Genomic DNA, 25926 nt, shown 5'->3' with positions numbered 1-25926 from the left:
ACATATGTAAAGATTAAATGACAAAAGACAAATCCGTACTATAATGCATAGTTTATCGAATCCTGACTCCCATCCTACCACCACGACTTTCTTCCTTGTCAACTCCCTTCTTGGCCTGCTTGGCTTCCCAAACTTTCCAAAATTTGAGATTCTCGTCTCCTGCACCAGTACATACAGTAGTACCATCAGGGGAAAGACTCGAAGAAATGATACGAGAGTCATGAGCCGGAACTTCCCAGACTTTCTCGAGTGAAGGGTAAGACCACAAAGTTAAAGTATTCTCAGGGTAGCCATGTGTACCCAAAATCTCTTTTGAATGCGGTGAGAAGATGAGAGAGGTAACTTGGGTAGAAGTGGCAAGAGAAGCAGTGCGTGCTCCAGTAGAGGTAGACCAAAAGTGGATGTGCTTATCTGCAGTACCACCACCTGTGGCCAAAAGAGAGGATTGCCAAGGACACCATGCTATAGCCTTGACGGCGGCTGTGTGATTTCTTTTTGTCCATTTTGGAACGGCGCGAGGTGTGTGGTCGGGATCGTCGGAGGGGGCGAGGATGGAAGCATTCATACGACCGCTATAGATGAATTATCAGGGATAAAGTTTGAGACGACGTCTAGAATGACATACTCCCAGCAATTGACGACGTTGTCATTACCGCCACTCGCCAAGAGTTGCCCATCAGCCCTCCAAGCCAAGCCACAAACCTAACTAAGAATTAGTCTCATCGTTTTGGACACGAATGAATCCTTACTTCAGCGTTATGCCCTTTCAGCTCTCCAATCTTGTGTTTCGCTACCCTAACGTCATGATGCCACAAGCTTCCATCTCTACAACCACTCGTTAAAACATGACCATACCAGCTTAGACTTGGTACTCTGGCTTGATGTCCTGCCATAGTACGCATTTTTTTGGATTCCTCCACGTCCCAAATCTCAACTGCACCTGTGTCTAGACCAATTGCTAGATAGGCGCCATCATTCGACCAAGAGACAGAAGTCACTTTATTGGAATCTTCCCTACAAACAATCTTGTCAATGATGAGTCAAGATGAAAAGCAAGACTTACTCGGCAGGAGCACTTCCCAAACCGGAAACTTCTCCGGTCTCAGCATCCCATACGTATCCCATATCTCCCAGTCCGATAGCAACTCTATTAGAGCAGCTCCAATCAACTAGGTTCAAGTAGTAATCGTCTTCGAACCCTGGGGCATCCAGAACTCTTTCCGGCATATAGGGAGGTGCTCTCTTCTTGGTTTCCTTGCCTGCATGAGAGCCAATTCCTCTATTGGCGCTCGCCGAGGACTGAAGGAGATATTGACGTTGAGCATCAAGGTGAGAAGTAGCATGGGACGAAGGAGGTGGGGCAGAACGGAAGGAGAGTATCCGGCGATTGGATCCAGCAGAAGGAAGCCCGAGAGAAACTTGGAGAGAAGAGGCAGACTGATCGTGGTTCTCCGTACTGACATCAGGCGTATGGCCCTCGATGGCCAAGGAAGGCATACTTCCACTTGCCACACTCGACGACCTAGAAGGAACAAAACGATCTCGCTCACGCCTTGTATCTTTTGTATCTTTGCGATCTGGTATAGAAGCATATGGGGCGGATGTCCCTTTGTAAGAGATATCCATTCGCCCCATACCTTGACGCAGAGATGATAAAGAGGTGTCGGGAGAGACGCGTGTCTTTTTGGGCGAAGGTTTGATTATAAATGGATTAGAGCTGTGTTGACCTGTCAGGATGATACAACCACCATGTAAAATTGCTGGCTTACACATCTTCAGGAAGGTTTGTCGCTGTGTTTTCTGAAAGCATGTCGTTTAATAAAAGTTAAGAAATAAAAGATAAGAAGAGATTAGTTCCAAAAGAAAAATTCACATAAAAACAAATGTTTGTTTTGTAGAAAAGCACTCGCGCTGTTGATTACGTAAATTGCCTCCACCACAACCTTTTGATTTTGATATTTCATCTTCCAGGTATAATCAATTAAAACACAAAATAACTTTTGAAAACATTTTGAATGAACTCTGTCATTCAAAAAGCTACTTTGAAGCCAACCCTAAAAACTTCTTTCAAACTACAGCAACATTTAGTCATATCAAGATCATCTACAAGATGGATCCATATTACTCGGGTCCTTGTAGCATCTCGAAACCAAAGTCCTCCCAAGGCAAGATATTTGGCAAAAAGAAATGTTCAAGTGGATGGCGAGCATGTCATAAACCTTCGGCCGCCTCCCGATTACCCCGTTGATGGGACGCTGGCACAACTATCGTCTGCCCTCTCCGCTCTCGACCTGGACAATGCTATCAGGGCATGGAGTCAACTCTATGATCTGGGGGCCACATTTCGTCTCGAGTCTTGCTATTTCAAATCTATATCCAAGTTTATTGCATCAGTTCTCCACTCGAAGACCGCTCCAAACATGTCCAGAATGGCTGTGAAGACTCCTGAAGCTTACGGGTTCTTTATAAACATGGCAACTGAATCTGCTGCTAGAGATCATATCCACGGGCTTTATGTTTTATCGCTCCGCCTGCTATCCTCTGGTCGCCCTGCAGATGTGGCCAATGCATACAATAAAACTAAAGCTATCATGAGACGGCTACAAGGAAAAGATGAAAAGAACCTGAGCTCTTGGGATAGAGAGAAGCGCTTAGCGGCACGCTTAGAAGGCGAAGGATTGCGGACATTGATAATCATCAACATTGCTGCTCTCACTCTTCTCGATCAATGTGACGAAACCGCTTTTTTTGGTATGTTGGATGCCAATACAGACCTGAGACCTTCTTCAAAGTTTGATTTCACCGCGATCAAACGTGTTTTGTCTCGCCTAACCTCTCCATCTGGCTCGAACCTATACGAACAATTCCGTATCAATGTCAACAACTTTATACTTGCTCTGCAAGCGTACCATCCAAATGCCTTTATGCGTCGCATAAACTTGTACGGGCACTCAAAGTCTTCTTCAAAACTAGAAAAGCTTTATCACAGAGTGTTAAATGCCAGTGTTGGGGAAAATGCTTTCTTGAGAGTTCGAGATTTAGATGACTGGGTGGCTCATTCGCACCCCCTGACGTATATACCCCTTCCTGTCGCAGTGTGGGGTAAGCCTAATCATCTCTTTATCTACAAGGAAACAAAGCTGAGAAGGTTGCAGCAACTTTTGTAAAAGCCTTTGAGTACCGTCTGAACGCTCAATGTATCGTGTCTTTAGTAGAAGTCCACTTCCCTGCGCGTGGTCTTCGTCCTGATCACAAGTTTCTATCTCTCGCCATGCTATCTCTCACCTATATTTCTGCCAGGCCAGATGCGACGTTAGAAGTGAGACAAATGGCAAGACAATGGGCGGACAAGTACTGGCGTCGCATCACGGAAGAAGGGCTGCATACAGAAGATCTTGTTTTTGCTCGTCGCATCAAGATGCTTGATATACTTGGTAGAAATGAGCCTCGCCTCAAGACGGAGGTTGTCAATCTGTATGGTGCTGCGTCGGCAGGGCATCTAGGAAGAACTGGACCAAAGACAAGGGCCGCATTTGTGGACATTTTCATGGCAAGAGGGGATCTGAAGGGCGCAATGCGCGTTTTCAAAGTTTTCCCGCATGATACGTCAAATCTTGGACAAGAAGAGAAAAAAGAACATGACTATACCGAAAGTGTTTCTACTTTTGTCAAAAGACTTGCTGTGTTTGCAAAAGCATGGTCAGATCAGACACCCTTTATATATTGTGCTAAAATCCTCGAATTTGTCGCTCAAACCAAGACTCCTATAAACATATCAACATTAGGACCTTTACTTTCTTTGCAGCTCAATGTAGGTCTTCCCGTCAAGCAAACCGTAGATACCATTCTATCCAATACAACTTGTTCTTCCGAGCCTAAACAGAGCATACAGAGATGGACACAGGTGATGAACGGCCTACTCTTAAGAGGTAATTTACAGAAATTGAATGAGAAGGAATTTGAAGCAGGACTTTATATTCTTGAACGAGCTAGTGAGGAGGAGTTGTTTGGACAAAAATTAGCGAGAGAATGCGAATTATGGCTTGCCTTTCTCCGACCTCTTGCCCGTTCAAGCATCTCGCCGTCGTCACGATTCACCCTCATCTCATCTGCCTGCTCTCTCTTTCCAAAAGGTTCATGGAGAATTCCGTCTGCATTAATGTTTGAAATAATATATCTACTGCTCACGCGAGAGGATGGAACAGGTTTTGGAGAAGGTTGGGCTAGATGGGAGAACTTCGTGACTGAGAGGAGTGAAATGAAGGGAAGAGAGGTAGAAGGCGTTTGGTGGGAGCAAATGCTATCGACCCTTCTTTCCCCCCATTTAACGCCGCTGGCATTTACTGAAAAACTTGTTTTATTAGCTTGGAACAAAGGAGACCCCCTCGTATCTGCAAACGATCCATTTTGGGCTCGCGCCAAACGTGAAGGCATTATCAGAAAACTAGATCTTGTCGAACAGCTTAGTATCAAGATGAAAGAGAAGGCGATGGAGAGTCACTGGAGAGAAACTTTACTCTCAGATAGAAATGAAACGGTGTTGTCAGATGAGAATGAAGTTGAAACCATAAGAGAAGATGAGGAAATTGAGATGGGATGGGAAGAAGATGAGGAAAAACTGTTGTCATGATATCTAATCATATCTTTGAATGGAGGCCATGTATGTAATACCTCTCTTTTTTCTAACCTTGACTTATCTGCTTACACATGTTTATCCATTTCTGGCATTCTTTTTTCTTGCCTGCCTTTTTCCCGCCATCTCAACATCTTTCGTCTTATCTAGGACCTCAGTGTGGTCACTAGCCCATGGCCACCAATGGCTGTAGGCCTTGGTTGTCTTTTTTGAAGTAGCGTCTTTTTCGTCGGAGTCTTCAGCAACAAGCTCATCTTCTCCTTCTTGTAATCGCTTAACATGAGCATTGTATTCAATAAGGAGAAACCATACGACCGAAAATGGAAAAGAGACTATCCCTCTATGTATTTGGGTGAGATTGGTCCTTTCAGATATTGCAAAACAGACGAACAGCCAAAATACCCCTCCTCCCTCAACGCTTCTCACGTCACCCAATAATTCCAACTTGTGTTTCACCGAGATGTCGCTTATCATTACGATACATGGGAACATAGGCGCAAAGAGAGGAACCAGCGTGCCATAACGCTTGGTGAAGGGAGCTGCAGGAAAGTGAAAAAGGACAGAAGAGAAGGCAGCAATCAAGGCGAATATTGTGGCCGCTGAAAAGATGTCAGTTGGAACTGTGTAAATTCCGCGAGAACAGGGCAATATACCAGCTAAATGGAAATACAGAAGATGGCGGATCGTACCGTAGTGAGGTGGGTTCTGGCCCGCAGAACCACATCTGTTGGAGATGGAGAAAGTGGTCAGCTATCTCAATGCTCATCTTTATCCTTGTTTCAATGGGGCTTTTTGAATGTCGAACTCACTCAGTCCCGTGCTCGCAAACTCCCATTCCACCTAAATTCCAAGTTCCCACATTTCCTCTATACTCGGCGACCATCCAGTAGTATTTTACTTTGTTACCCGATACGGCGGGCAGGATTAGGAAAAGGGCAGTGAGGACAAAGAATAGAAAAACGAGAAGACGGATTAAAAGCCGGAAGTGCTTAGCTGGGAGAGTATTGAGGCATGATTTGCGAGATTTGAACATGATATTGGACGCATTACCATATGCAACAGATGCCAATGGTAACTAAAAGGGTTGAGATGAAGTTTTTCTTCAAGAGTTGCCGTAGCACTGATGTGAAAGGATAGTCATATAAAGGTGAGATTGCCTGTGACAAGGGGGGTAGAGTCTGAAGAGAAGGGTGCAACCCTGCTGGATTTGCCTTGTACATGGTTTTAGTACTTTTGATTTCTAGTTGAAGCAATCTGGTCTATCAACACTATCGTCTCATGTGAATCCACAAGAAAAGGTATATTATGATGATTGACTTAACTGCTTGAAACAGGGATACTCAACGAATTATAACTCTTTCAACAGATTAATGCAGTTACTGTAACAAATTGATGAAAGAGGAGCTTATTATTTTGGAAACATTACATGTCCCTTGAGATGTTGGACATTTATATCAAGTCTAATAGTCTGCAGACCATTTTCCGACGTTGTCCTGGATGAGCTCAAAAGACATTCATGTACAAATGATGTATGATTTCTGAAATGGTAGTTTTGAAATCATCTTGAGCGGCTTTCATCTATCATCAGTTCCTATACACCTTTTTGTTACAGAAACAATTAGCCCTGTTAAGCTTGATAAATAGACTTTATTTTGGAGTCGTATCATATGATAACAAAAGAACAACAGCGTGAATAGAGTATTGTGCAAAGCATCTTTAGTCTCGCAAGTTTTAGATCAATATGTTGAGCAGAATTTATAGAGTTGTAAAACCAACATACATTTGAAAATATACAAAATGTGGTCTGCTCAGCAATCTGCTTGCCCATTATGCCTGACCATTGGGCAAAAGGACCCTAGTTTGTTAGTGAAGTGATGGTTTGACTTGAAGTAAAGGATTGTGTGATAATGCTGAATGATACATGAAATGCAATGTTCGATGCAAATATATTCTTTCGTTGACTCGTGCTGTGTCAAAGTTACTGACTTCCCTCTAACCTTTTCCGTCTTCTTTCTGCTTTTGCACTCATTTCATGATGCTCTCCAATGTCCGCTAGCCTATAAAAAGCTGTTAGCTGGATGCAACTGTGTTGATAACCAAGTAATGGTAGCATGACGTACTGCGTAGGTTTTTCCATTGGCGGCTCTTCATCAGTAAAGTATGGTGTCCGCAATGCAGCGTCTGCAAGCAGTCTCTTCTTGGGATCGAAAAATAGTAGACCCTCAACTAGATCAAGTGCCGCAGTACTCAACCATCTATCCCGTTTGTCAGTCAACTTGTTCTTTTGTTCTATTATAAAATGGCAGTAGCACACTTTGTAAAAGCACTTCTAAACTTTGACGGGATAACTTCTTTTGGCTTTACCAAATCATACCACGGCAACTCTTTCACCCTAGGCCAGTCGCTTTCCCTTGGAGTTCCCATAATGGAGTATATCACTTCAAGTTGGTGTATTTCATCGTTACCCTGGAATATAGGCTTGGTAGTGCAAAGTTCCAAGATGATGCAGCTGATTAAAATAGTAAACTAGAGTATACGGTATTCCAGAAACAACTTTACTTACCCTGCTGACCACATATCAACCTCGGCGCCATACACAGTCTCCCCCCATCAGAAGCTCTGGACTTCTATACCAAAGCGTTATAACCCGGTTTGTATAATCCTCTTTTCTGCTCAACCTCTTGCCATTTTCCTTTCTCGCCTTCCATCCTTCTCCACATCGATCGTTTCCTTTCTCGTACACCCTCGCCAATCCGAAATCAGCAAGCTTCAACTCACCCTTGGAGTTGACGAGAATGTTAGATCCCTTCATGTCCCGATGCAAAATGGAGTGTGTGTGGAGGTATTCTAGGCCGGAAAGCATTTGGTGTGAGAGGGACTTGACGTGAGCTGGAGTGAACTTGAGATGAGGGTGGGAGAGGAGCCCTGTAAGGTCGTGTTCCATGTATTCAAGTACCATATACACTGACCCTGAACTTGTTGTTAGCTCTTTGCATTGGTTATATGAAAAAAGTAGTAACCTTTTTCGACTACCATCTCGACCAATTTGAGAACATTCTTATGTCTCAAACTTTGCAACAGCTTGATTTCGCGCATAGCTGTCACAGGAAATCCATCTTTTTCTCCTTCCATCCGAATCCGCTTCAAGGCAAAAGGTACACCAGAGGGAGAAGTCGCTTTATAGACTTTACCATAAGTGCCTTCGCCAACGTGCGATATCTTGGTGTAGAAAGACGTTGGAGCAGGCGTCGCATAGGTAGGAGGCGCGTTTGGTGTTTCGGATGTGGGCGCAGCATGTGGTGGTGCACTTGGGGGCGGCTGGGTTTGAGATTGCAGCCCGGGATGTCGTTCGATCTCGGCCAGCTGATCATAAGCCGGCGTTGATTCTTGCGTACTGTTCTTGGTCTCGGCATCGTCCATTGCCATTCTTCCCTTTCTCACTTGCTCCAAATACATTTTTCCCTTTTCTTCCTCTTTTTCCCACTCTCTTTTGCCTCTCTCAACCCTCTGCACCAACTCAACCTCGTCATGCGTCACTTCTCTCTCAAGATATTCTTTCAAAAACAAGTCGAGAGGAATGGCAATTGTAAGAGTGCAATATGAATCGAATGCAGCACGAAGAGGAGAGGGAAGGTAAGAGTGTAGCTTGGTGTATTTTGTCGATGCTTGAGTGAGACGTTGAATTAGCGTGTCTGGATGAGGAAGGCTTTTGTTCTCTATCTTGCCTTGTTGTGGTCTAGGTGAGTGAGACCGATTTGGGGAGCAGTTTTGGCGAGAGGGTTGTTTTGCCTCAAAAACTTTGGCACCATCACTTTCGTCATCATCAAACAGAGCCATTCTCTTGATTGATATTCCGGAGCCAGAACCAGCCGGATTAACGCCTCTGAAAGAAATTCTGACAGGCTCGCCCCTAACAAGTTCTTGTTGTACAGGCTCGTGCGATAGTGCTGGTTCATTCGTGTCGGAGGGTTGAAAGTGAGGATGATGCAGGGGTTGAGGTTCAGGTGTAGGAGACTTGAGATATGGGTTTTGAGGAATGTACTCTGCAAATGGCAGATTTTGCGGGTGATAATCCGGGGAGATGGGTTCTGCAGCGGGCAGAGATACATACGAAGGATCGACAGAGGTGAACTTGTCATCAGGAGGAGATGGTACAGGAAATGATTGCGATTCTCTTCTAGTTTGCAGAAATGCAAACTTACTCGGCCTACGTTTTGGTGTAGGGTAATCATCGTGACTGGCGGGGCTATCGTCCCTATTGTTCCTTCTCCTGGAATGTCGTACATCTCTAGAGTCGTAGCGATGCCTTGAATCTCTTGCTGTTTTTGATTCCCTTGTCTCTCTATTCCACCTGTCCCTCTCTTCATTATCCCTAGATTCATCTCGTCTCCAAAAACGACGGCCTCGATCTCTATCATATTCACGCTCTCGGTCATTCTCGCGCTCCTTTTCGTACCCACGTTCCCTTCCATACTCGCGCTCTCGCGATCCTCTGGGCGGATACTCTTGGTCATGCTCATATTTGCTTCTATGGCTAGACTCTCTCTCTCTTTCGCTTCGTGTATGGTAGTTCCCTCCGTGGTTCTGCCCTCTCGTGGCTGAAGGGCCGAGCGGAGGCTCTCTACCTCTTTTCTGTGTATGATTCTGCCCAGTACTTCCTCCCGCAGCGTAAACTGGTGGCGATCTCCCATACGCCTTGTCATTTTCTCGATGATGATGCCAGCCATTACCACCTTGCACGAGCCCCTCCCGATTTGCTGCCGGACCCAACGGCGGCGCTCCTCGGAGCGTATCCCGTTCCAACCCACGAGCTCGCTCTGCCCGTGGTTGGCTCGGCGGCATATCCCACTTGTGCTGCCTGGCACTCGCCGTGTCCCGATCCCAGTCATGTCCAACGACGGACAACGCCGCTGGCGACGGTGAGCGGGAGGGCGACGACCTCCAGCTCCGCCTCGTACCTGATAAGGGTATTTCTGTGCCATAGTCGGGACTCATCCGCGCTCTCGTTGGTAGGTGCTGAGCCTTTTTCTTCTTGGAGGGAGGACCCTCCTCCTCCAACTGTTGTGTTCGGCCTCTTCCTGAATAGTCTGGACTCGCGCGTGTTAACGCGCGCGATGGATCATGCAGCCGCGACGGCCGCCACGAGTCTCGCCGTATACTATGGGACATGATGTGGCGGTTTTTAAGAAAAGATGCGATTGACAAATCGCGAAAAGTCCGCCACAACCATTACGTAAACACTGGCGCATCTCTCTTGCCCATCTTTCTCTTTCTTTCTCCTTTTTAGCCAGTCCAATCAACCGCTGTAGGATGCCTCCGCTCGGACCACGGCTCCACGAAAAGAACAAGCCGCCGCAGAATTCGGCGTCCGCCGCCTACACCCCTGCGGAGAATCCCAATGTCCGGAATCAAGCGTTTGAGAGCATTTTTGGGAGACCGGCGGGCGGACACCACCCGCAGATGCGCCCAGCCTATCACTACGCGCCGCCGCCACAATCCCAGCGGTATCTCAATCCCGCGCAGCCGTCCTATCCACCTCCTGCGCCGTCCGCTATCCCATATCCAAGACCGCAGCACGTATATTCAGTAGAGACGGGCTATGGCGCAGGACAGGTGGGCTTTTTTGGGAGAGGAGACACGCGCTGACCTTTTATAGCTTGCCGAGGCATCGCAGCGCAGGGGCCTCTCGCCGACTCCGCACCCGTCCAATCTAGAAAGTTCTCCCGTCCACCATCCGACCGCCACTTTTCCAACGCCGAAACCGCGCGCTACATCGGGGGCGTCGAATGGCGGCGTTATATTCCCGCTTCGGACATCGCCGCCGGCCCAACCGTCATATCCAGCAATGGCGGGCGGGTCAGGTTTGGGCAATAACTCACGCATGCCAACAAGTAATTCTATAACATCTTTCCACAAGCCTACCAGCTCGCCGTCGCATTCAAAACGCGTTGCAGATGAGGCCAGGGGCTCTAGTGATATGCCGCAGATTGCCCAGCTTTCGTTGTCTGTCGAGACGTTGCCTGACAATGGACGCGGGACGGGTGGGAGCGATCCGGAGCTGGGTGAGTGTTAAATACAGCAGTTGCGACTGCTGTCGAGTAAGCGCGTATACTGATATCTGACAGCCCGTCAGAACACGGCTGCACACCGGCATGGATCAGCTTCTGGCATGGCCAGAGCAAGTATACATCGACGCATGACTTCGGACTCGAGTGTGGTCAGTTTCGGGAGTGTTGGGAATGCGGGTGAAGGTGGGCGAATCGCGTGAGTTTTCGATTTGCTAAAACGCCGCCGCTTACTGGGCTAGACCCATGTCTCCTATTGGGTCTCATTTTCTCCGGGAGGAAAATGTCCATGGGCACGCAAGCCGCCGGTCAATGGAAGGGTCGACTATTTCTCTACCTTTGGCTCTGGAAAACAATCAAGCCAGCTACGGCCACGCTCAAGGCTACGGCCAATCTTATGCTCTACCTCCAGGCGCAGCACCTGCCTCGCAACCTCATTCCAACGGCCGTCATCAAGTGAGATCTACATCTTTCTCTTCCAGCTCTGCATCCAGCAAAGATGGAACTATCAGAGCTAGTTCGATTGGATCGCGTATGAGCGGAGGACTGAGTTCGCCTGTGGTAGCTGCCATTCCACATCGAGATTCCCACCTCTCTCGACATGCTACCCATTCTCGTCACAGTCACAGCCACCTCCCTGCGCCCACACTCAATTTGCTTTCTTCTCTTCCTCCAATCTACCCAGCCCTGCTTTCTCTGGTTTCTGGAGCATTCAAGCAAGTCCTTCCTCTAGGAGAGTTTACAAAAGACGGTATCAGCTATAAAGATGCTTTTGACGGTAAAACGGCAGTGTCGGTGATTTGCGAACTCATCAAAACGAGTGATAGGAATCTTGCATTGTTTTTGGGTCGAGCAATGGATGGACAGAAATTCTTTCATGATGTGACGTATGATCACAGATTAAGAGATAATGCTGGGGAAATTTATCAATTCAGAGAAAGATTGGCGACGCCTTGGGTGGACAATGCAGCGGCATCACCCTCAGAGTTGGTGAGGCAGATAAGTGAAAAACGCATTCCTGCATCTGGGCTAGGAGGGGGAATGAGAGCATTGACAGCAGCGAGGCCCTTACCAGATACTGTATCATTGCAGAGCAGTATAAGCCAAACATCATTCATGCCAACACCAGCCACATCCAGCACATCCCTCACTCATGCTTCTTCCCTTTCACCTTCCACATCCATTACCACCTCGCATCCACAGCTATCTACTGACATTGATACCGATACCATAGGTTTTGAGGATTTTGTGGAAGAAGATGAAAATACTCTACCCGTCGGAGTCTTCACACTTTTGACTGATTGTTACAGTCCAACTTGTTCACGAGATTCACTATGTTACAGTATCAACTGTCCTAGAAGACTGGAGCAAATGAAGAGATTGGGAGTAAAGCCTGAAGGTGGCTTAAATAGAAAATTGTCAAGGGAGAGTCTAAAAGATGTCAAGGTGAGGTTAACACCAACAAGCAAGAACAAGCTCACAAAGTCTTAGGAGACTGGTACGCTCTGGATCCATTCTGTATCTCAAGAGATTCTTGATTCGGTAGACGACAGAGAGAAGAAGAGGCAAGAAGCCATCAACGAGGTAATCTACACCGAGCGTGATTTTGTCCGTGATTTGGAATACCTTCGAGACCAATGGGTCAAGCCGCTTCGCACAACGGAGATCATAGACCCAAAACGCCGAGATGATTTTGTGAGACAGGTGTTTTGGAATGTGCATGACGTGTTGGCTGTCAATCATCCTCTGGCAGAGAGATTAACAAAAAGACAAAAGAAGGAACCGGTAGTGAGCAGAATAGGAGATCTCTTCCTAGAGCGTGTTCCGCTTTTTGAGCCATTTGTCGCATATGGCGCTCATCAGTTGTTTGGAAAATACGAGTTCGAGAAAGAAAAAGGCAACAACCTTGTTTTCCAAAAATTTGTTGATGAGACAGAAAGAAAACCGGAATCTCGTAAACTAGAACTTAACGGTTACCTTACAAAGCCCACCACACGTCTTGGCCGATACCCACTTCTACTTGAAGCAGTGCTAAAATACACACCTGATAACCATCAAGACAAAAAGGATTTACCTGAAGTAATCAAGATGATTAGAGGTTTTTTGGGCAAGGTCAACATAGAAAGTGGAAAGAGTGAAAACATCTTCGAATTAGCGCAGATTGAGCAGCAGTTGGTTTTCAGACCAAACGAAACTATTGTATGTCTTCATTCGTGTTGATTGTCAAATCGTAGAACTTTTTAACACCTGCTTCAGGATCTAAGACTTCGCGACAAAAACCGGCAACTCGTACACAAAGGGCCACTTAAGCGACGGGGGGGAAGCAGAGAAGAGATTGCTGATTTGCTTGGTTTCCTGTTTGATCACGCATTTTTGTTGGTCAAACCTAAATGGGTTAACAAAAACGAGCAATACAAAGTGTATCGACGTGTAGGTCTTTCTATATCGCTTTTTTGATAAACATGGGAAGTAGAGTAGGAGCTGATATTGTGTAGCCCATTCCTCTGGAGTTGCTTGTGATAGCGGCGCCCGATGAGCAATTTAATTCTGGCAAACTCTCTCATAGCCGCGCTCGGCTCGTAGTTCGCCAATCGGGAGGGAAATCTTCCATCCATTCATCGTCACACAATTCTACTAATACAAACAATTCCAACTCCAATTCGGTGACTGCACCACCCAAACCCGAATCTAAACATGGATTCTCCTTAACCATTGTACATCTGGGTAAAAAAGGTTATTCAATGCAACTATGGGTGGACACGTATATTGGGAGAAAGAAATGGCTAGAAAATATCGATAAGCAACAAGCAGTGCTAAAAGAAAAGAGCTGTGTTTTTATTAGTGAGACTATCACAGAAGGAGTACTCGGTGGCATAAGAAAAGTCAATTGTTCGAGTCCTTATGGTATGTTTTGGTTTTGCTCCTCAACAGAGAACAGGATATAACGATGAGAAATAGATCAAGGAAATAGAATGATTTTCGGTACAGATGAGGGGGTCTACTTCGCAAATCTTCGAGACGAAAAGCTGCGTGAACCAGTCAAAGTTATCAACCTTATCGATGTAACACAGGTTGACGTTATAGAAGAATTTCAAGTTTTGATTGTTCTGCATGAACGATGCGTGACGACTTTCCCTCTTGACTGTCTCGATCCATCAGACCCCAATGCCGCGTTAAAACGCGGTAAACGAATCAGTTCACATACGAGCTTCATTAAAAGTGGAGTCTGTCTAGGCAAAACATTGGTAGCCATCGTCAAGAGCAGTACTCTAAGCAGCACTATCAAAGTTATGGAGCCTATGGACATCAGTCAGAGTCGAAAGAAGACGCAAGGAGGCTTCATGAGGAGACTCAATGGCAGAGATGACGCGCTAAAATTGTTCAAGGTGTGACTTCCTCTTGTATACTATTGATGATGCTAATAGTTATCTAGGAGTTCTACATACCGACAGAATCGTCTTCAGTCCATTTCCTCAAGACCAAGCTTTGCGTTGGTTGCACGAAAGGTTTTGAGATTGTTGATCTCGAAACTCTTGATATGCAAGGTTTATTGGATCCATCCGATGGTAGCTTGGATTTTGTGCTAAAGAGAGATAATGTGAGGCCTATCGCAATCTATAGAATTGAGGAGGACTTCCTGTTGTGTTATGATGGTGAGTGTTTGAACGAAGGAGGCGGCCAAAACTCACAAGGGACAGAATTTGCATTCTACGTAAACAAAAATGGATGGAGATCAAGACCCAAATGGGCTATCGTCTGGGAAGGCTTGCCATCATCTTTTGGTGAGGTCCCTATAATAGTCATGAGACTCAGAGCTGAAACGAGTTACCATAGCCCTACAATATCCATACGTTATAGCATTTGAACCAACCTTCATCGAAGTCCATCATGTCGAGACGGGTCATCTCGTTCAGATAATACCTGGTAGCAATATTCAGTGTCTCTTTGCCGACACTCCTCCTTCACGCGTCAATGCCCCTATACTTCCTCCAAATCGCATGGCCGTTCCTCCTACTTCTGGAACTCCATACGGTCACTCGCCGGCTCATCCAGGATATCCCGGATACCAGCCCAGTTCCGGTTATGCGCCACCGCACCCGCAAGCACGCGGAGGCTATTTCCCAGGACCATCTGGAGCTCGGCCGCGGCCGCCTCTGGTAGGATATGGAATGCCTCCACCGGGGTCGTCGTTGCTTCATAGGTTTGCCAGACCACAAGTACTTTTTGTGAGCGAGGACAGCCACGTACAATTCCTCAAATTCCCCTCGCCGCCGATACACGGTAATAAAACGCCGAGTGGACCGCAATTTCCCCAACCAGAGTCTTTTCATGCTCAGCGAAGTTCCAGATAGACGCATCTCGTTCTATCTACATCAATCATCATTCTGTAATGACAATCCTTCCATCATCACAAGATATAAGCTGCCCTCATGTCAATGACTTTTGCACTTTATGTTGGATTCTTGGGATTCACCCGTTTGTTCTCTAGGCAGAGTGTCTTTTGGTATCTTTTTGAACTTTTTATTTTATTCACTTTTAACTCTAACGGGCAAATTAATGGGCTTAGCGAGTAAAGACTGTCTCTTATGTAGCATCTTTGCAAGTATACACAAATCAAGATGAGACATGCATAAGCATCAATATATGGAATACTGAATGGCCAATTATTATAGGAGAGACGATCAGCGTCTTGACCACGATACGACTCATTGCAAACCCATTCGAAGAGACTAAACAAATCACTGTCCCATACTACAATGCAAAGTCAGTGTTATTCCCACTTTGACAACATGTGTGATGATGGCACTTGGACATCACATAGAGAAGAAAAACCCTCAGCAAATAGAAGAAGAGTGGTGTCCTCAGCATATAATAGGACTGTTGAGCTTGTAAAGTTTTGTTCATCGTAGGGTACTTCATGGCATATGTGCAAAATACGGTGATACAAAAGAAAAAGACTCACTTTATGGAAAGAGCAAAGGGTCCAGATCGGATTTGAAGATGTTACCTACAACTTTCAAACTTGTCAACGCCACAACTTACGGTGAGCTACAACGAATATATAGAGGATTAAAAGTTGATCAGGATTGCAGAATATTGGTCGCCACGAGTCCTCGATAAAAGGAGTACGAATAAGGATGACAGTAATGTATAGGAGTCTCATCCGAAAAAGACATGGGCAGCTGGGATAAAGGGTTACAAAGACTTACCAAGTCGAAAGAGTTGAAAATTGGCATTATATCAAAGTAGAAATACAAACAAAATGAAAATGTAAAGTTTCATGGTTAAAAGTTTATGACCTAAATAATTTGATTCCGCCTTGCCACGTTCTGCGGATGGCTGGTCCGACAACGGCATTATGATAAAGATGGTTCATTCTAAAAGTTAACAAATGTTGGCATTTAATCTATGACAAGTCCAAGACCACTTAAGCAGCAACTAGAAATCTTAGTAAAAATATGTTAACCCATCTCCCGCCCTATCACCCATTTCAACCTGAGCCAGCAATTGCACCTTTTGACATTCATTCAGTCCCAGATGAAGCAGTCGATAAGCCGTCAAATAACGAATTGCTTCCAAAAGTATTAAATGTCTATAAGGTGTAACTTGTAAGAACTGACAACAGGTAAATGTGATATAGACTCTCGAGAAGACGCTCACTACGGGTGTCGCTTTTCCACCACTCATTCTTGGATGTTCGACATTCGGCTATGGCATCTATGCTGATGACGATAATGTCAAATCTGATATGCCTCTGAGGGTAGTAAGGCTAGCTTTGAGGTATGGCATCAATGCTTTTGACACATGTGAGCTCTGGACATATTGAATGGACTTGTAAGTCTAACATATTTAGCCCCATGGTACCATCCGTCTGAGATCATCCTTGGTAATGTCTTGCGTGCTCTGGAATACCAAAGAGACCAATACTACCTTATCACCAAGGTTGGAAAATATGGGCCCAACCCCAAGGATCACATCTGGGAACCAGAGGTTTTGAAAGCGAGCGTGAATCGTAGTTTACAGAGGCTGGGCACCGACTACCTTGATGTCGTATGTGAGTATGTATTGCGTATAGGATGGACCAGTGAGCACTGATGCGGCCAGATTTACATGATGTGGAGTACGCTCTTCCACTTCCATCTTATTCTGGTAAATCCGTCATGCATCTTCAAAAAGTACTTTCTCAACCCCCTGTCCCAATCGCAGAAGAGTCCAAGATCCTTGAAGGAATAGCCACCCTTCGTCAACTCCAATCCCAAGCCAAGGTCACTCTTGTCGGCATAGCAGGGTACCCACTGCCTGTTTTGCTTCGGCTGGCTCTTCTCACTCTGCATACTACCAACAAACCTCTTGATGTTGTCCAAACCTATGGGCATCATACTCTACAAAACAGCACTTTGGAAAAAGGATTTTTACAAGCGTTGATAGAGGTTGCCAGAGTGGGCAGAGTCATGAGTGCTTCTCCACTTGCTATGGGCATTCTGACTTCTCATGGCGGTCCATCTTGGCATCCAGCTCGACAGATCCCCACACTGTTTGAAGCAACTCGGAAAGCCGCTCAATTTTGCAAATCTAAAAGTACCACTTTACAAGATGTGGCTCTCTCCTATGGCTACCGTCCACTGTTTCAGACAAACGGCGAGCGAGTTCCTATCGTGGTTGGATGTACAGATCTGGAACAAGTGCACGATACTGCGAAGAGATGGAGGGAGGTCAATTTGAAAGTTGAGGATGATAACGAAGGAGCAATTGAAAAGAACGCTTTAGAAGAAGAATTGATAAGTTTATTTGATGAGAACGGAGTAATGGATTGGAGTTGGGAGTGCCCAACCAATACTCAGAGCGATAGATAATTCAGCAAGTCACTATCCCGACATAAAGTCTATAACAAACTTCACTGAAAGCTTCATATTGAAACAGAAATAGCTATGTTCACTTTGCTCTCAAAATCATCAACTCAAGCTCATATTGAAGTTTGCCGACTCACAATAACTAAAGTTTATAAGCTGTACGTATTGCGCGACTCTAGGTCTAACCGAAATGCCTGTTTTAGCGACTCATTTTGAATAACATGAGGCTCAAGCATGAATTGACTATATTTCTAGACATAGATAGCAAAAACTTTCTACACCTATCGAAATTCAAAAGGAACCAGTATAATCTTAACGAATTTAGAGGCCGCTTTCTAATGTATAGGTCTGTTAGTTTACGCATATGACTATTCACAGTTGCCTCACCTCTTATATTTTTTTCTTATAAAGCTAACTAAACTTTTGAAATTGTCATCACTATGACTTGACTCATAAGTATAAATAACTTTAAGAATTATTTCTTAAAAATGATTAAGAAGAGTGTCAATTCATTCCATACAACAGATGGCCAAAGATCTGAATCTCCTCAATTCAGAACAATGGGGACGATTGGGTCAATATGTTTTAAGTCCAAGTTATGAGTGTTGGCCAAAGATTGTATAAGTTATTGTACAACTGGAACTTACCATTATATAACACGAAATCTCTGACCATTTTAGCGGTTGGCATAGGCATATCAAACAGTGTGGTGTTTTACTTCAGAAGCTTGCAGATAAAAACATGTTGTCTTATCTAGATTTACTTTTACGCACTCTCTAAACTGACTTTTGATCAAATGCTCCAACACTTTACAGTTGTCAACTTTGCCATCATTCAACCAAGTGTCAAGGCCTCCGGCTCAACAGAATACACTCAGCAATAGTGATAAGAACATTCTGGAAGTTATCAACTTGACATACCGATCTGATACCAGCCTCGACTTCATCAACTTTGACTTGATTGGCCATAGTGTTCCATCTCAACCCATCTTCCACAAACCTGACAATAAAATATGAGATTGTTTTCTCCATGTCAAAGAGAATCATCATGGAATGAAAATGAGTAGAGCTGCAAGCAAGACATATCTGAACATACCTAGGAATTCCATAACTTATCCATATTTCCATTTCAGCAGGGAAGGTTCATATATCAAGATATCGTAATGGCTCAACTTACGAAGCTGTGTCGGAAATGCTGTACACAAACCGTTCCAAAAAGACATGTAGTCACAAATGGTTTAAATCAAGGTGTTGAGAGCCGGTGAATGGTCCTAATAGGTTCTTAAGGCAGACGCTAATTCATCTAAACCATGATAAATGAGTGAGCAACATTATTCAGATCGATTGTCATGATCATGCATCGGCGATCTCATATTTTACATTGCTATATGTCATTGACATTCGTACCACTTCAGATTACCAGTGATGACGTTTCGATTTCTGTTGAGCATCATACGTTCTCTGCAGAATTTTTTTTATCAGCCTATGTTTGAAACAAAAAAGTGCGTCTTCGGCTCACATAAGCGGCAACAGCGAAAGCAATGAATGCAACAACTCCGATGGCCTATTTAATTGTTAGAGCTAGAGAGAGGTCAATTTGAAGGGGTGACTCGCCTTGAGAACGAACGTGAACCACCCGCTACTTGATCCACTCCGTTTAGATAACCTTCTATCCTTACCGCTTTTGTCTGTGGTTCCTGCGCTGACAGGAACTTGGTTGATACGATGTTTGGGGTGAACAGTTACAGACGCCGTATTCACTGAGATTATGCTACATCATCTTGTCAGTTTCGATGCAGATGAAAGCTACAGAGAAGGTGAAGATCTAACTCATGATTATCGGAAACATCACCTGTGACAGCACTAAAACCGATATAGGAGCCTTCAGGGATTTCAACATTGGTTTGGAAGCAAATTTTCCATTCATCAACGTTCTTCGTTTGCAGTTTGAGCTACAGATGCTCACAAATCAGTTATGCCATCGACATCCTCAGGCGGCACTCACCTGCAGTACCTTGCCCTTAATGTAGGTTAATCGGGCCTTTGTGGGGACATCTCCTCTTCGTCTAAAGTTTTCCTGTTGTAATCAAACCATAAATCATTGAGCTTATGGAAAATACTCGAACAACACACGGAACAACCAGCAATTTCCCCCTCTTCGTTATCGTTGTCATGGTTATACGATGTTCTTCCATCCCCCCGCATTACACTAACGCGAGGAAAAGTGTAGCCATGCTTGGAATTAGCGTATCTGTCAATCGCACCAAAAATCAGAGTATGCCAAAAATGACAGCCAATTTGCACGCACGTATCAAAGAAAACTCCAAGCCCATCAAAGTAATCGGCGCTCCCAAAAACAGGCCCTTGTTTCGCTCTGTCGCTTGTGAGCCACATCGCAAATCCATCTCCAAATATGCTATGTGCGTTGCCATCAACTTTGAACTCAACCTCAATTTGCCAGTTGGAAATGCTCAATGGCATTCGAGCCCAAAGCCAGCCTTTTTGTGAAGGCTTATCCTGCGTCAGGCGAATATGTTTGTTGGTGTTCTGTAGCGGAAGTAAGTGCTGATATAAGCTCAAGGAATAATGAATCGTACAATGATAGTATCTCCTCCAAAGTCCCACCTATGATATTATGAGCTTACGTGAAAACAAATGCGTTACAATGCTTACCACCTATTCTGAAGGTCAGTATCTACATAGGGTGCAACTAGTGAGTGCGTTCGTAAGGGTATCGTCTGCAAACCCATGTTAATATTACCCCTTCCTCGTTTGTCACCAACTGCATAAACTTACTCTTTCTATAACGTCCACCAAAGAGTCCTCAATTTCTGCTGCAAAAGCTATTGCAACAGATGCAAGTGTAAGTAGGCCAATCCTTCGCAATGGCCTCAACATTTTGTCCTTAATTTTGATAAAGATTTTGCTTGATACGTAAACATGGAAAGAAGAAAGACGAATACAGTTTTCGAGAAAATCGTGACAACAGTGCTGCAAAAGTAATGACGTCAAAATATCGAAACTTGTCACTTTGTCTGTTAAACGAGGGAAAATAGAAAATTTGGATAGACCAGTATTGACTCAAGACATTATCATGATTGGATGCTACACTATGCATAGAGTTTATCTTTATGTTTTAAATGAACTCAAGAGCTGAGTAACTTTTGCTCTTGTCACCTAAATCACCTTTGTTCATATCCCCCCATTTGCTAACAATTATCTTACCGTTTTTTCCAACATGAATAACTCCCCAAAAATAACACACAAGGTGATATACAAAAGCCGATTAAGCAAGACATAGGTCAGATAAGACAAGAAAAGGAATGAGAGGAAGACAACCATACTTGAGCCAAGAGGCACCATTCATCCAAAGGTCGTATATCATGTTTTTGAAGATTGCATGATAGGTGTAGTGCCGAAATAGATACGGTGATTGGGTGTTAAAAATGCGATATTTGACGATGCGCGATGATAATTCTTTTTGGAACACCATGTTCCTTGTTAATGAAGTTTGACAAGTTTGAAAGCGGGCAAAACTAGGTTTTCTCCAAATCTTTTTTCTTAACATTCAGTTTGCCTTTCGCGCATTCTCCCTCAGTGATGCAACATATCGTGCTAGAAATTGAACCTGTTCGTAACTTTCAATAGCTTTGAGGCCCCTTCGGCATCGGATCATGGCAATGACTCGTTCAACAATACTCATAACGATTTGATGCTCAAGTTCGGCTGGTGGAGCAGATGTCGCAGAAGAAATTGAAGATGAAGAATTGTTGAAAGTCGAGGAGCGACGACGGGACGCTTCTTCAACAATAGCCAATGATGGATGAGGCTGAACAAAGCCCATTTTTATGGCCCATGCGCAAGCTGTAATTCCAGCACGTCCGACACCGCCTTGTCTCAATGTCAGCATCAATCTGAAGAAGGAAGACATCAAATGCAACAAGAATTCAATGGCTAACAGGAAATACGACTGACCTCGGCAATGCACCAGAACATTGACACCTTGCAAGCTATATCTGGTAACAATTAGAGTGACTTGAGCGTCAAACAGCTCAATTGATACAGGCGTAAAGCCATCTGGCATTGGCAACCTACGACAAGCATTTGCACAAATCTACTTCGTTCAAGATGTAAAATTCCTTACCTAATAACATCCAGTCCAATCTCAGCAGCAACGTCTCTATAATTATCCCAGGGTACACCGAGCAACGCTAATTCTTCATTATCGAGGCAACTGCATGTTCTCTCAGCACAACTGGTCTTGATAAAAGGCAAAAAATCCTCACCAAACCACACAACCTACGCCTTCATTTTTAATCCGCTTCAGATCTTTAATCAAATCACGACAGACAGGCCCTCGCCTCTTACTAGGTCCATCCAACCTCAGCCTTTTCCCAGGACAGCTGCTCAATAACAGATTACCAATTGAAGGGATCTGTCGTACAGTACGTTGTTCCGCAAATTGGGCTGTACAAAATGCTGGTTGAATAGGAGAAGGAATGACAGATGGTTGAGGAGATTGAGGAGGGGCAAAAGAGAGCAGTAAGGAAGGAACATCAATGCGTGAATCGAGAAGAAGAGGTTTCTTGCTGAAAGATTTAGTTGATTGCGGCATCACAAGATGCTGGGAAAGAATGGGCAAAAGTTCCACTGGAAAAAAAGGTGAGATGATAATAGGGTGAGACTCGGAGGTCTTGACCATCATTCCAAAAATGGCAGCAGGTACGGGAACGACTGCGTCCGCTTCTGTCATATCAGGAACAGACGATGACATTTTGTACTTTCTGCCACGAGTTGGCGGTTTGAAATTCGGGATAGAAGTAGTCAAAGAAGTGGTAGGCATACTGACCCCAAGTTCAATCTCCTCTACAACCATGGTTTCATCGACCTTTCTCCTTTTTTCTTCATCATATCCCTGAAGCACACACTGTCTCTTCGCTCCACAACATTGAGCTCTACCTTCTTGTCTACTATGGATATGATTTCCATCAAGATCCACCTGGTCGCCATCCAAAAAGTCTTCACTATTTTTTTCGACGAGTGCCATCCCGTTGGCAAGTTCATCAAGACTTTTCAAAATTTTAGGCGATTCTCCGCTTTCTACAGCGATAAGGCTGCTAGCCATGGCCTCCCTCAAGTCCCTAGCTGTCTTTTCTTCTTCTGGAGAGGGATCAAGTATTATTGAACTCATCGGCGAATTTCCTTTTTCACTTGACAGAGAGTGCTCGGTCTCAGTTCCGTCTTCATCGTCGTCTGACGACCTGGATTGAGAACGGTGTTGTACGCGAGAAAGAGAAGGGCGTCGGCAAGAGAAAAAGGTCCCCGAAGTGGTACAAAGGTATCGCTCCAATTCAGCCTGGCGATTCATTACATTAGCAACATGATGAGGATTACAGAAGCTTTGTGGCTGGTAGTAAATCGCGGCACCTGAACTTTCAGTCAGCTTCGCTCTCGTTCAATAAAGCCTCATTCACCTCGAGGACCGTGCTTCATCAGATTATATCCACTTTGCGGCCATTGGCTACAAAGACGAGCACATTCGTAAACTCTCCGAGTTTGAGCAACTCGCCACTCTTCGTGGAGAACTTCTTGGTGTTTCGATAAGAGATCTGAAGAGGCTGAGATTTGCGCAATGTTTGGTACATCGAAGAAAGTTGCACCAACTGCTTCACTAAGCTGAAGAGCTTGAGTTAGTGGCAAGCTTTCTTGACATTGTTGTTGCATCGGTTGATGAGTACTGAAAGAACTGTGAAATGATGTTACTGTGAAAGGCTTGTATGGAGTGGTCGGGGTGGAATTGTAAGACCTTTTTGATCTTTTTTCATTGCATGCTTGTGTTGTGATGAATGGCAAATTTAAGAATTCCTTTTTTATCATCTGGGTGTTTCAATTTCACGAACTAAGAATTGTACGTAATCACGGAAGCAATTCTAGCTGTGTTCAATTCGACCGGAGTTGAGCAACGTATTTTGCATATACAACTTGAACTGCCTTGTTCAATTCACCATATACGGAAGATGAAGCTTCAAATCCAACGCTCTTCGACATGCAACCGTCGATCTCATCCATGAATATGTCGAACTTGCAGGTCGGCTCATTCGGCGATTCACAGGGTCTTACCCAACATGGCCCTTCTTCTAGCCATCTCCCTGCGCTGAAACCCCAATGTATATATCTAATGTCAAGAGACTTGTGTAGCTGGGACACCGCTAGCACAATTTACGGAAGGATATAGCTCTAACTTCCTTGTTAGTGAGACATGGTATAGACGTAAACATTCAGATACACGAAATAGTAAGAGGTAAAAGTGACATCCACTACGCATTACGTAATCATGCTGGGAGGAGTTTCAATATCACGAATTGGAAAGTGTTCAACTCGTGTCTAGAATTAAAACACCCTAATGTTCACTGGCCACGACCAGACCTACAACGTAGCTGTACAGACAGATGGAAGTCGCCGCCGCGCTTCCATAACAATGCCATTATACTGTGGATGTATTATCATCATAATATATACATCCAGATCATGGGTATAGTGCATACCTCTACACGCTGAAAGTCACAGTAACAACAACGGTGGCGAAGGCCGATTTATGTTTGTTACGTAATCACAATGCATTACCCCCCAAAGCCACTCATATTTCCTTTTTGGGAATTTTAAAAAAACATGAGATCCATCCAGCGACGGAACTCGAGCCGTGGCGCTCTTATCGCCGAGATATTACATAATCATGTGAAACCATAACGCCGACAAGAAATGATAAAATCTTTTACGGTTGATGCAAAGTCTTGAATAAATAAGTTTCATTTGACTTGCGGTGAAACATTTTTCCTTGGTGGGTTGTGTCTAGTTTCCACATGCTTCCGTGTGCTTACTCTGCAGTAGACTGAGAGCTCTCGTTGAGGATTTTTATTCAAGTTTGCAAGCCCCCAAAACGCTAAAAAACGACCACTATCAAAATGTCTGCCGACAAACTTCCCAAGGCCCTCCAGGCCACTGAGGATGACATACAAATGCTCCTTGCGGCTCAGGTGCACCTTGGTACTAAGAACTGTGACAAGACTATGGAGCCGTACGTTTGGAAGAGGCGTGCTGATGGTGGGTGTTGTCTCGTGGAAATCATGAGTTATGAAGTTGACGCGCTACGTAAAAGGTATCCACGTTCTCAACATTGGCAAGACCTGGGAAAAGCTCGTCTTTGCTGCTCGAATCCTTGCCACCATCGACAACCCCAACGACGTCTGTGTTATCTCTGCCCGTCCTTACGGCCATCGAGCAGTCCTAAAGTACGCATCTTTTACCGGTGGCCAGGCTATTGCTGGTCGATTCACTCCTGGTTCCTTCACCAACTACATCACCCGATCCTTCAAGGAGCCCCGAGTGATTATTGTCACTGACCCCAGAGTTGACCACCAGGCTATCCGAGAAGCCGCCTACGTTAACATCCCGTATGTTTTCATTCTTGTCCCGAGTGGTGTGTATTGTCTGACGAGAAGCTAGTGTCATTGCTTTCTGTGACACTGACGCATCCCTCAAGTTTGTTGATGTGGCTATTCCCTCCAACAACAAGTCGCGTCACTCTATTGGTCTTCTCTGGTATCTCCTTTGCCGAGAAGTTCTTCGTCTCCGAGGCTCCGTTCCTCGAGGCCCTACCGGTCCTTCTGGTTGGGATGTTCTCCCTGACTTGTTCTTTTACCGCGACCCTGAGGAGATTGAGCGTGAGGCTGCTGAGAAGGCTGCTGCTGCTGCCACTGCCGAGGGCGCCGATGCCGACGCCGTAGCTACTAGCGCTGCTGCCGCTGTTGGTCAAGAGTGGAATGCTGAAAATGCTGCCGAGGCTGTCCTTGCTGCTCAGCCTACTGATGCTGGTGTGTCGAGTCATTTCAATGTGCGAGCCATCGCTGACTATCGTTTTCAGCCCTTGACTGGTCCGCTGAGCCTGCTGGTAACGACTGGGCTGCTGAGCCTGCCGCGGAAGCTCAAGCTCCCTGGTAAACCTCTTCACTCCTTGGTAGCTGCTCGGTTGTGAAATGCCTGGACTATTCTAGTTCAGTTGTTCTCTGTAGTCGCGGCTATTGGTGCAGACCTTTGCATCTCTCAAAAGTTGTTTTGGCGTGTAGGGGGTAGGGATACTTGGAAGTTGAAGGATCTGAAGGGAGGACTGCTTTCTTTTGGGTTTCTAGATGGATATGTATCTGAATTTGCAAATGGTCGTTGTCGCTACTTGGTTTATGCGTTGATTTCAGACCAAGAGATCAGCAGAACCCATCTGTCATGATGGGCGGTCAAGCTCGTCATGAAAATGTCGGCGACATGGTCGTAGCTGATTCTTCCATACGCAAGTGGTTACATCACCAGCAAAGCAAAATCTACCG

The 25926-nt window shown here is 45.0% G+C and overlaps 10 protein-coding genes across 10 annotated transcripts; 4 read left to right on the top strand and 6 right to left on the bottom strand.

Moving 5' to 3' along the window:
* Positions 1 to 52: 52 nt before the first annotated feature.
* L203_105928 (uncharacterized protein) lies at positions 53 to 1810 on the bottom strand (the record flags this gene model as incomplete). Its single annotated transcript, XM_066215289.1, has 5 exons — positions 53 to 572; positions 626 to 702; positions 750 to 1014; positions 1064 to 1717; positions 1770 to 1810. 5 exons carry the CDS (start codon positions 1808 to 1810, stop codon positions 53 to 55), a joined length of 1557 nt encoding a protein of 518 aa, XP_066071386.1.
* A 205-nt stretch (positions 1811 to 2015) lies between these two features.
* L203_105927 (uncharacterized protein) lies at positions 2016 to 4630 on the top strand (the record flags this gene model as incomplete). The annotated part of the gene is made up of 2 exons (XM_066215288.1): positions 2016 to 3102; positions 3156 to 4630. 2 exons carry the CDS (start codon positions 2016 to 2018, stop codon positions 4628 to 4630), a joined length of 2562 nt encoding a protein of 853 aa, XP_066071385.1.
* An 81-nt stretch (positions 4631 to 4711) lies between these two features.
* L203_105926 (uncharacterized protein) lies at positions 4712 to 5516 on the bottom strand (the record flags this gene model as incomplete). Its single annotated transcript, XM_066215287.1, has 4 exons — positions 4712 to 4973; positions 5025 to 5232; positions 5287 to 5357; positions 5443 to 5516. The coding sequence occupies 4 exons, from the start codon at positions 5514 to 5516 to the stop codon at positions 4712 to 4714; spliced, it is 615 nt and encodes a 204-aa protein (XP_066071384.1).
* Positions 5517 to 6611: 1095 nt separating this feature from the next.
* Positions 6612 to 9802, bottom strand: L203_105925 (uncharacterized protein; the record flags this gene model as incomplete). The annotated part of the gene is made up of 6 exons (XM_066215286.1): positions 6612 to 6690; positions 6754 to 6888; positions 6948 to 7142; positions 7197 to 7234; positions 7281 to 7603; positions 7654 to 9802. 6 exons carry the CDS (start codon positions 9800 to 9802, stop codon positions 6612 to 6614), a joined length of 2919 nt encoding a protein of 972 aa, XP_066071383.1.
* A 141-nt stretch (positions 9803 to 9943) lies between these two features.
* On the top strand, positions 9944 to 15050 carry L203_105924 (uncharacterized protein; the record flags this gene model as incomplete). The annotated part of the gene is made up of 11 exons (XM_066215285.1): positions 9944 to 10246; positions 10290 to 10695; positions 10759 to 10897; positions 10941 to 12144; positions 12190 to 12897; positions 12955 to 13128; positions 13194 to 13602; positions 13657 to 14084; positions 14132 to 14351; positions 14397 to 14480; positions 14533 to 15050. The coding sequence occupies 11 exons, from the start codon at positions 9944 to 9946 to the stop codon at positions 15048 to 15050; spliced, it is 4593 nt and encodes a 1530-aa protein (XP_066071382.1).
* A 262-nt stretch (positions 15051 to 15312) lies between these two features.
* Positions 15313 to 15935, bottom strand: L203_105923 (uncharacterized protein; the record flags this gene model as incomplete). The annotated part of the gene is made up of 3 exons (XM_066215284.1): positions 15313 to 15450; positions 15662 to 15706; positions 15909 to 15935. The coding sequence occupies 3 exons, from the start codon at positions 15933 to 15935 to the stop codon at positions 15313 to 15315; spliced, it is 210 nt and encodes a 69-aa protein (XP_066071381.1).
* Positions 15936 to 16157: 222 nt separating this feature from the next.
* Positions 16158 to 17552, top strand: L203_105922 (uncharacterized protein; the record flags this gene model as incomplete). The annotated part of the gene is made up of 5 exons (XM_066215283.1): positions 16158 to 16280; positions 16340 to 16505; positions 16553 to 16753; positions 16804 to 16848; positions 16906 to 17552. The coding sequence occupies 5 exons, from the start codon at positions 16158 to 16160 to the stop codon at positions 17550 to 17552; spliced, it is 1182 nt and encodes a 393-aa protein (XP_066071380.1).
* A 1412-nt stretch (positions 17553 to 18964) lies between these two features.
* L203_105921 (uncharacterized protein) lies at positions 18965 to 20446 on the bottom strand (the record flags this gene model as incomplete). Its single annotated transcript, XM_066215282.1, has 10 exons — positions 18965 to 19009; positions 19068 to 19112; positions 19163 to 19319; positions 19379 to 19500; positions 19554 to 19625; positions 19682 to 19799; positions 19857 to 20095; positions 20146 to 20173; positions 20222 to 20286; positions 20345 to 20446. The coding sequence occupies 10 exons, from the start codon at positions 20444 to 20446 to the stop codon at positions 18965 to 18967; spliced, it is 993 nt and encodes a 330-aa protein (XP_066071379.1).
* A 670-nt stretch (positions 20447 to 21116) lies between these two features.
* Positions 21117 to 23272, bottom strand: L203_105920 (uncharacterized protein; the record flags this gene model as incomplete). Its single annotated transcript, XM_066215281.1, has 5 exons — positions 21117 to 21439; positions 21524 to 21639; positions 21693 to 21782; positions 21835 to 22975; positions 23023 to 23272. 5 exons carry the CDS (start codon positions 23270 to 23272, stop codon positions 21117 to 21119), a joined length of 1920 nt encoding a protein of 639 aa, XP_066071378.1.
* A 1238-nt stretch (positions 23273 to 24510) lies between these two features.
* On the top strand, positions 24511 to 25546 carry L203_105919 (40S ribosomal protein S0; the record flags this gene model as incomplete). The annotated part of the gene is made up of 4 exons (XM_066215280.1): positions 24511 to 24649; positions 24705 to 24999; positions 25052 to 25419; positions 25470 to 25546. 4 exons carry the CDS (start codon positions 24511 to 24513, stop codon positions 25544 to 25546), a joined length of 879 nt encoding a protein of 292 aa, XP_066071377.1.
* Between the last annotated feature and the right edge of the window lie 380 nt (positions 25547 to 25926).

Source organism: Cryptococcus depauperatus, chromosome 8 (genome assembly GCF_001720195.1).
Source record: "Cryptococcus depauperatus CBS 7841 chromosome 8, complete sequence".
NCBI lineage: Eukaryota > Fungi > Basidiomycota > Tremellomycetes > Tremellales > Cryptococcaceae > Cryptococcus > Cryptococcus depauperatus.
The sequence above is the reverse complement of the archived record's forward strand: the minus strand, read 5'-3'. Positions and strand labels throughout refer to the sequence as shown.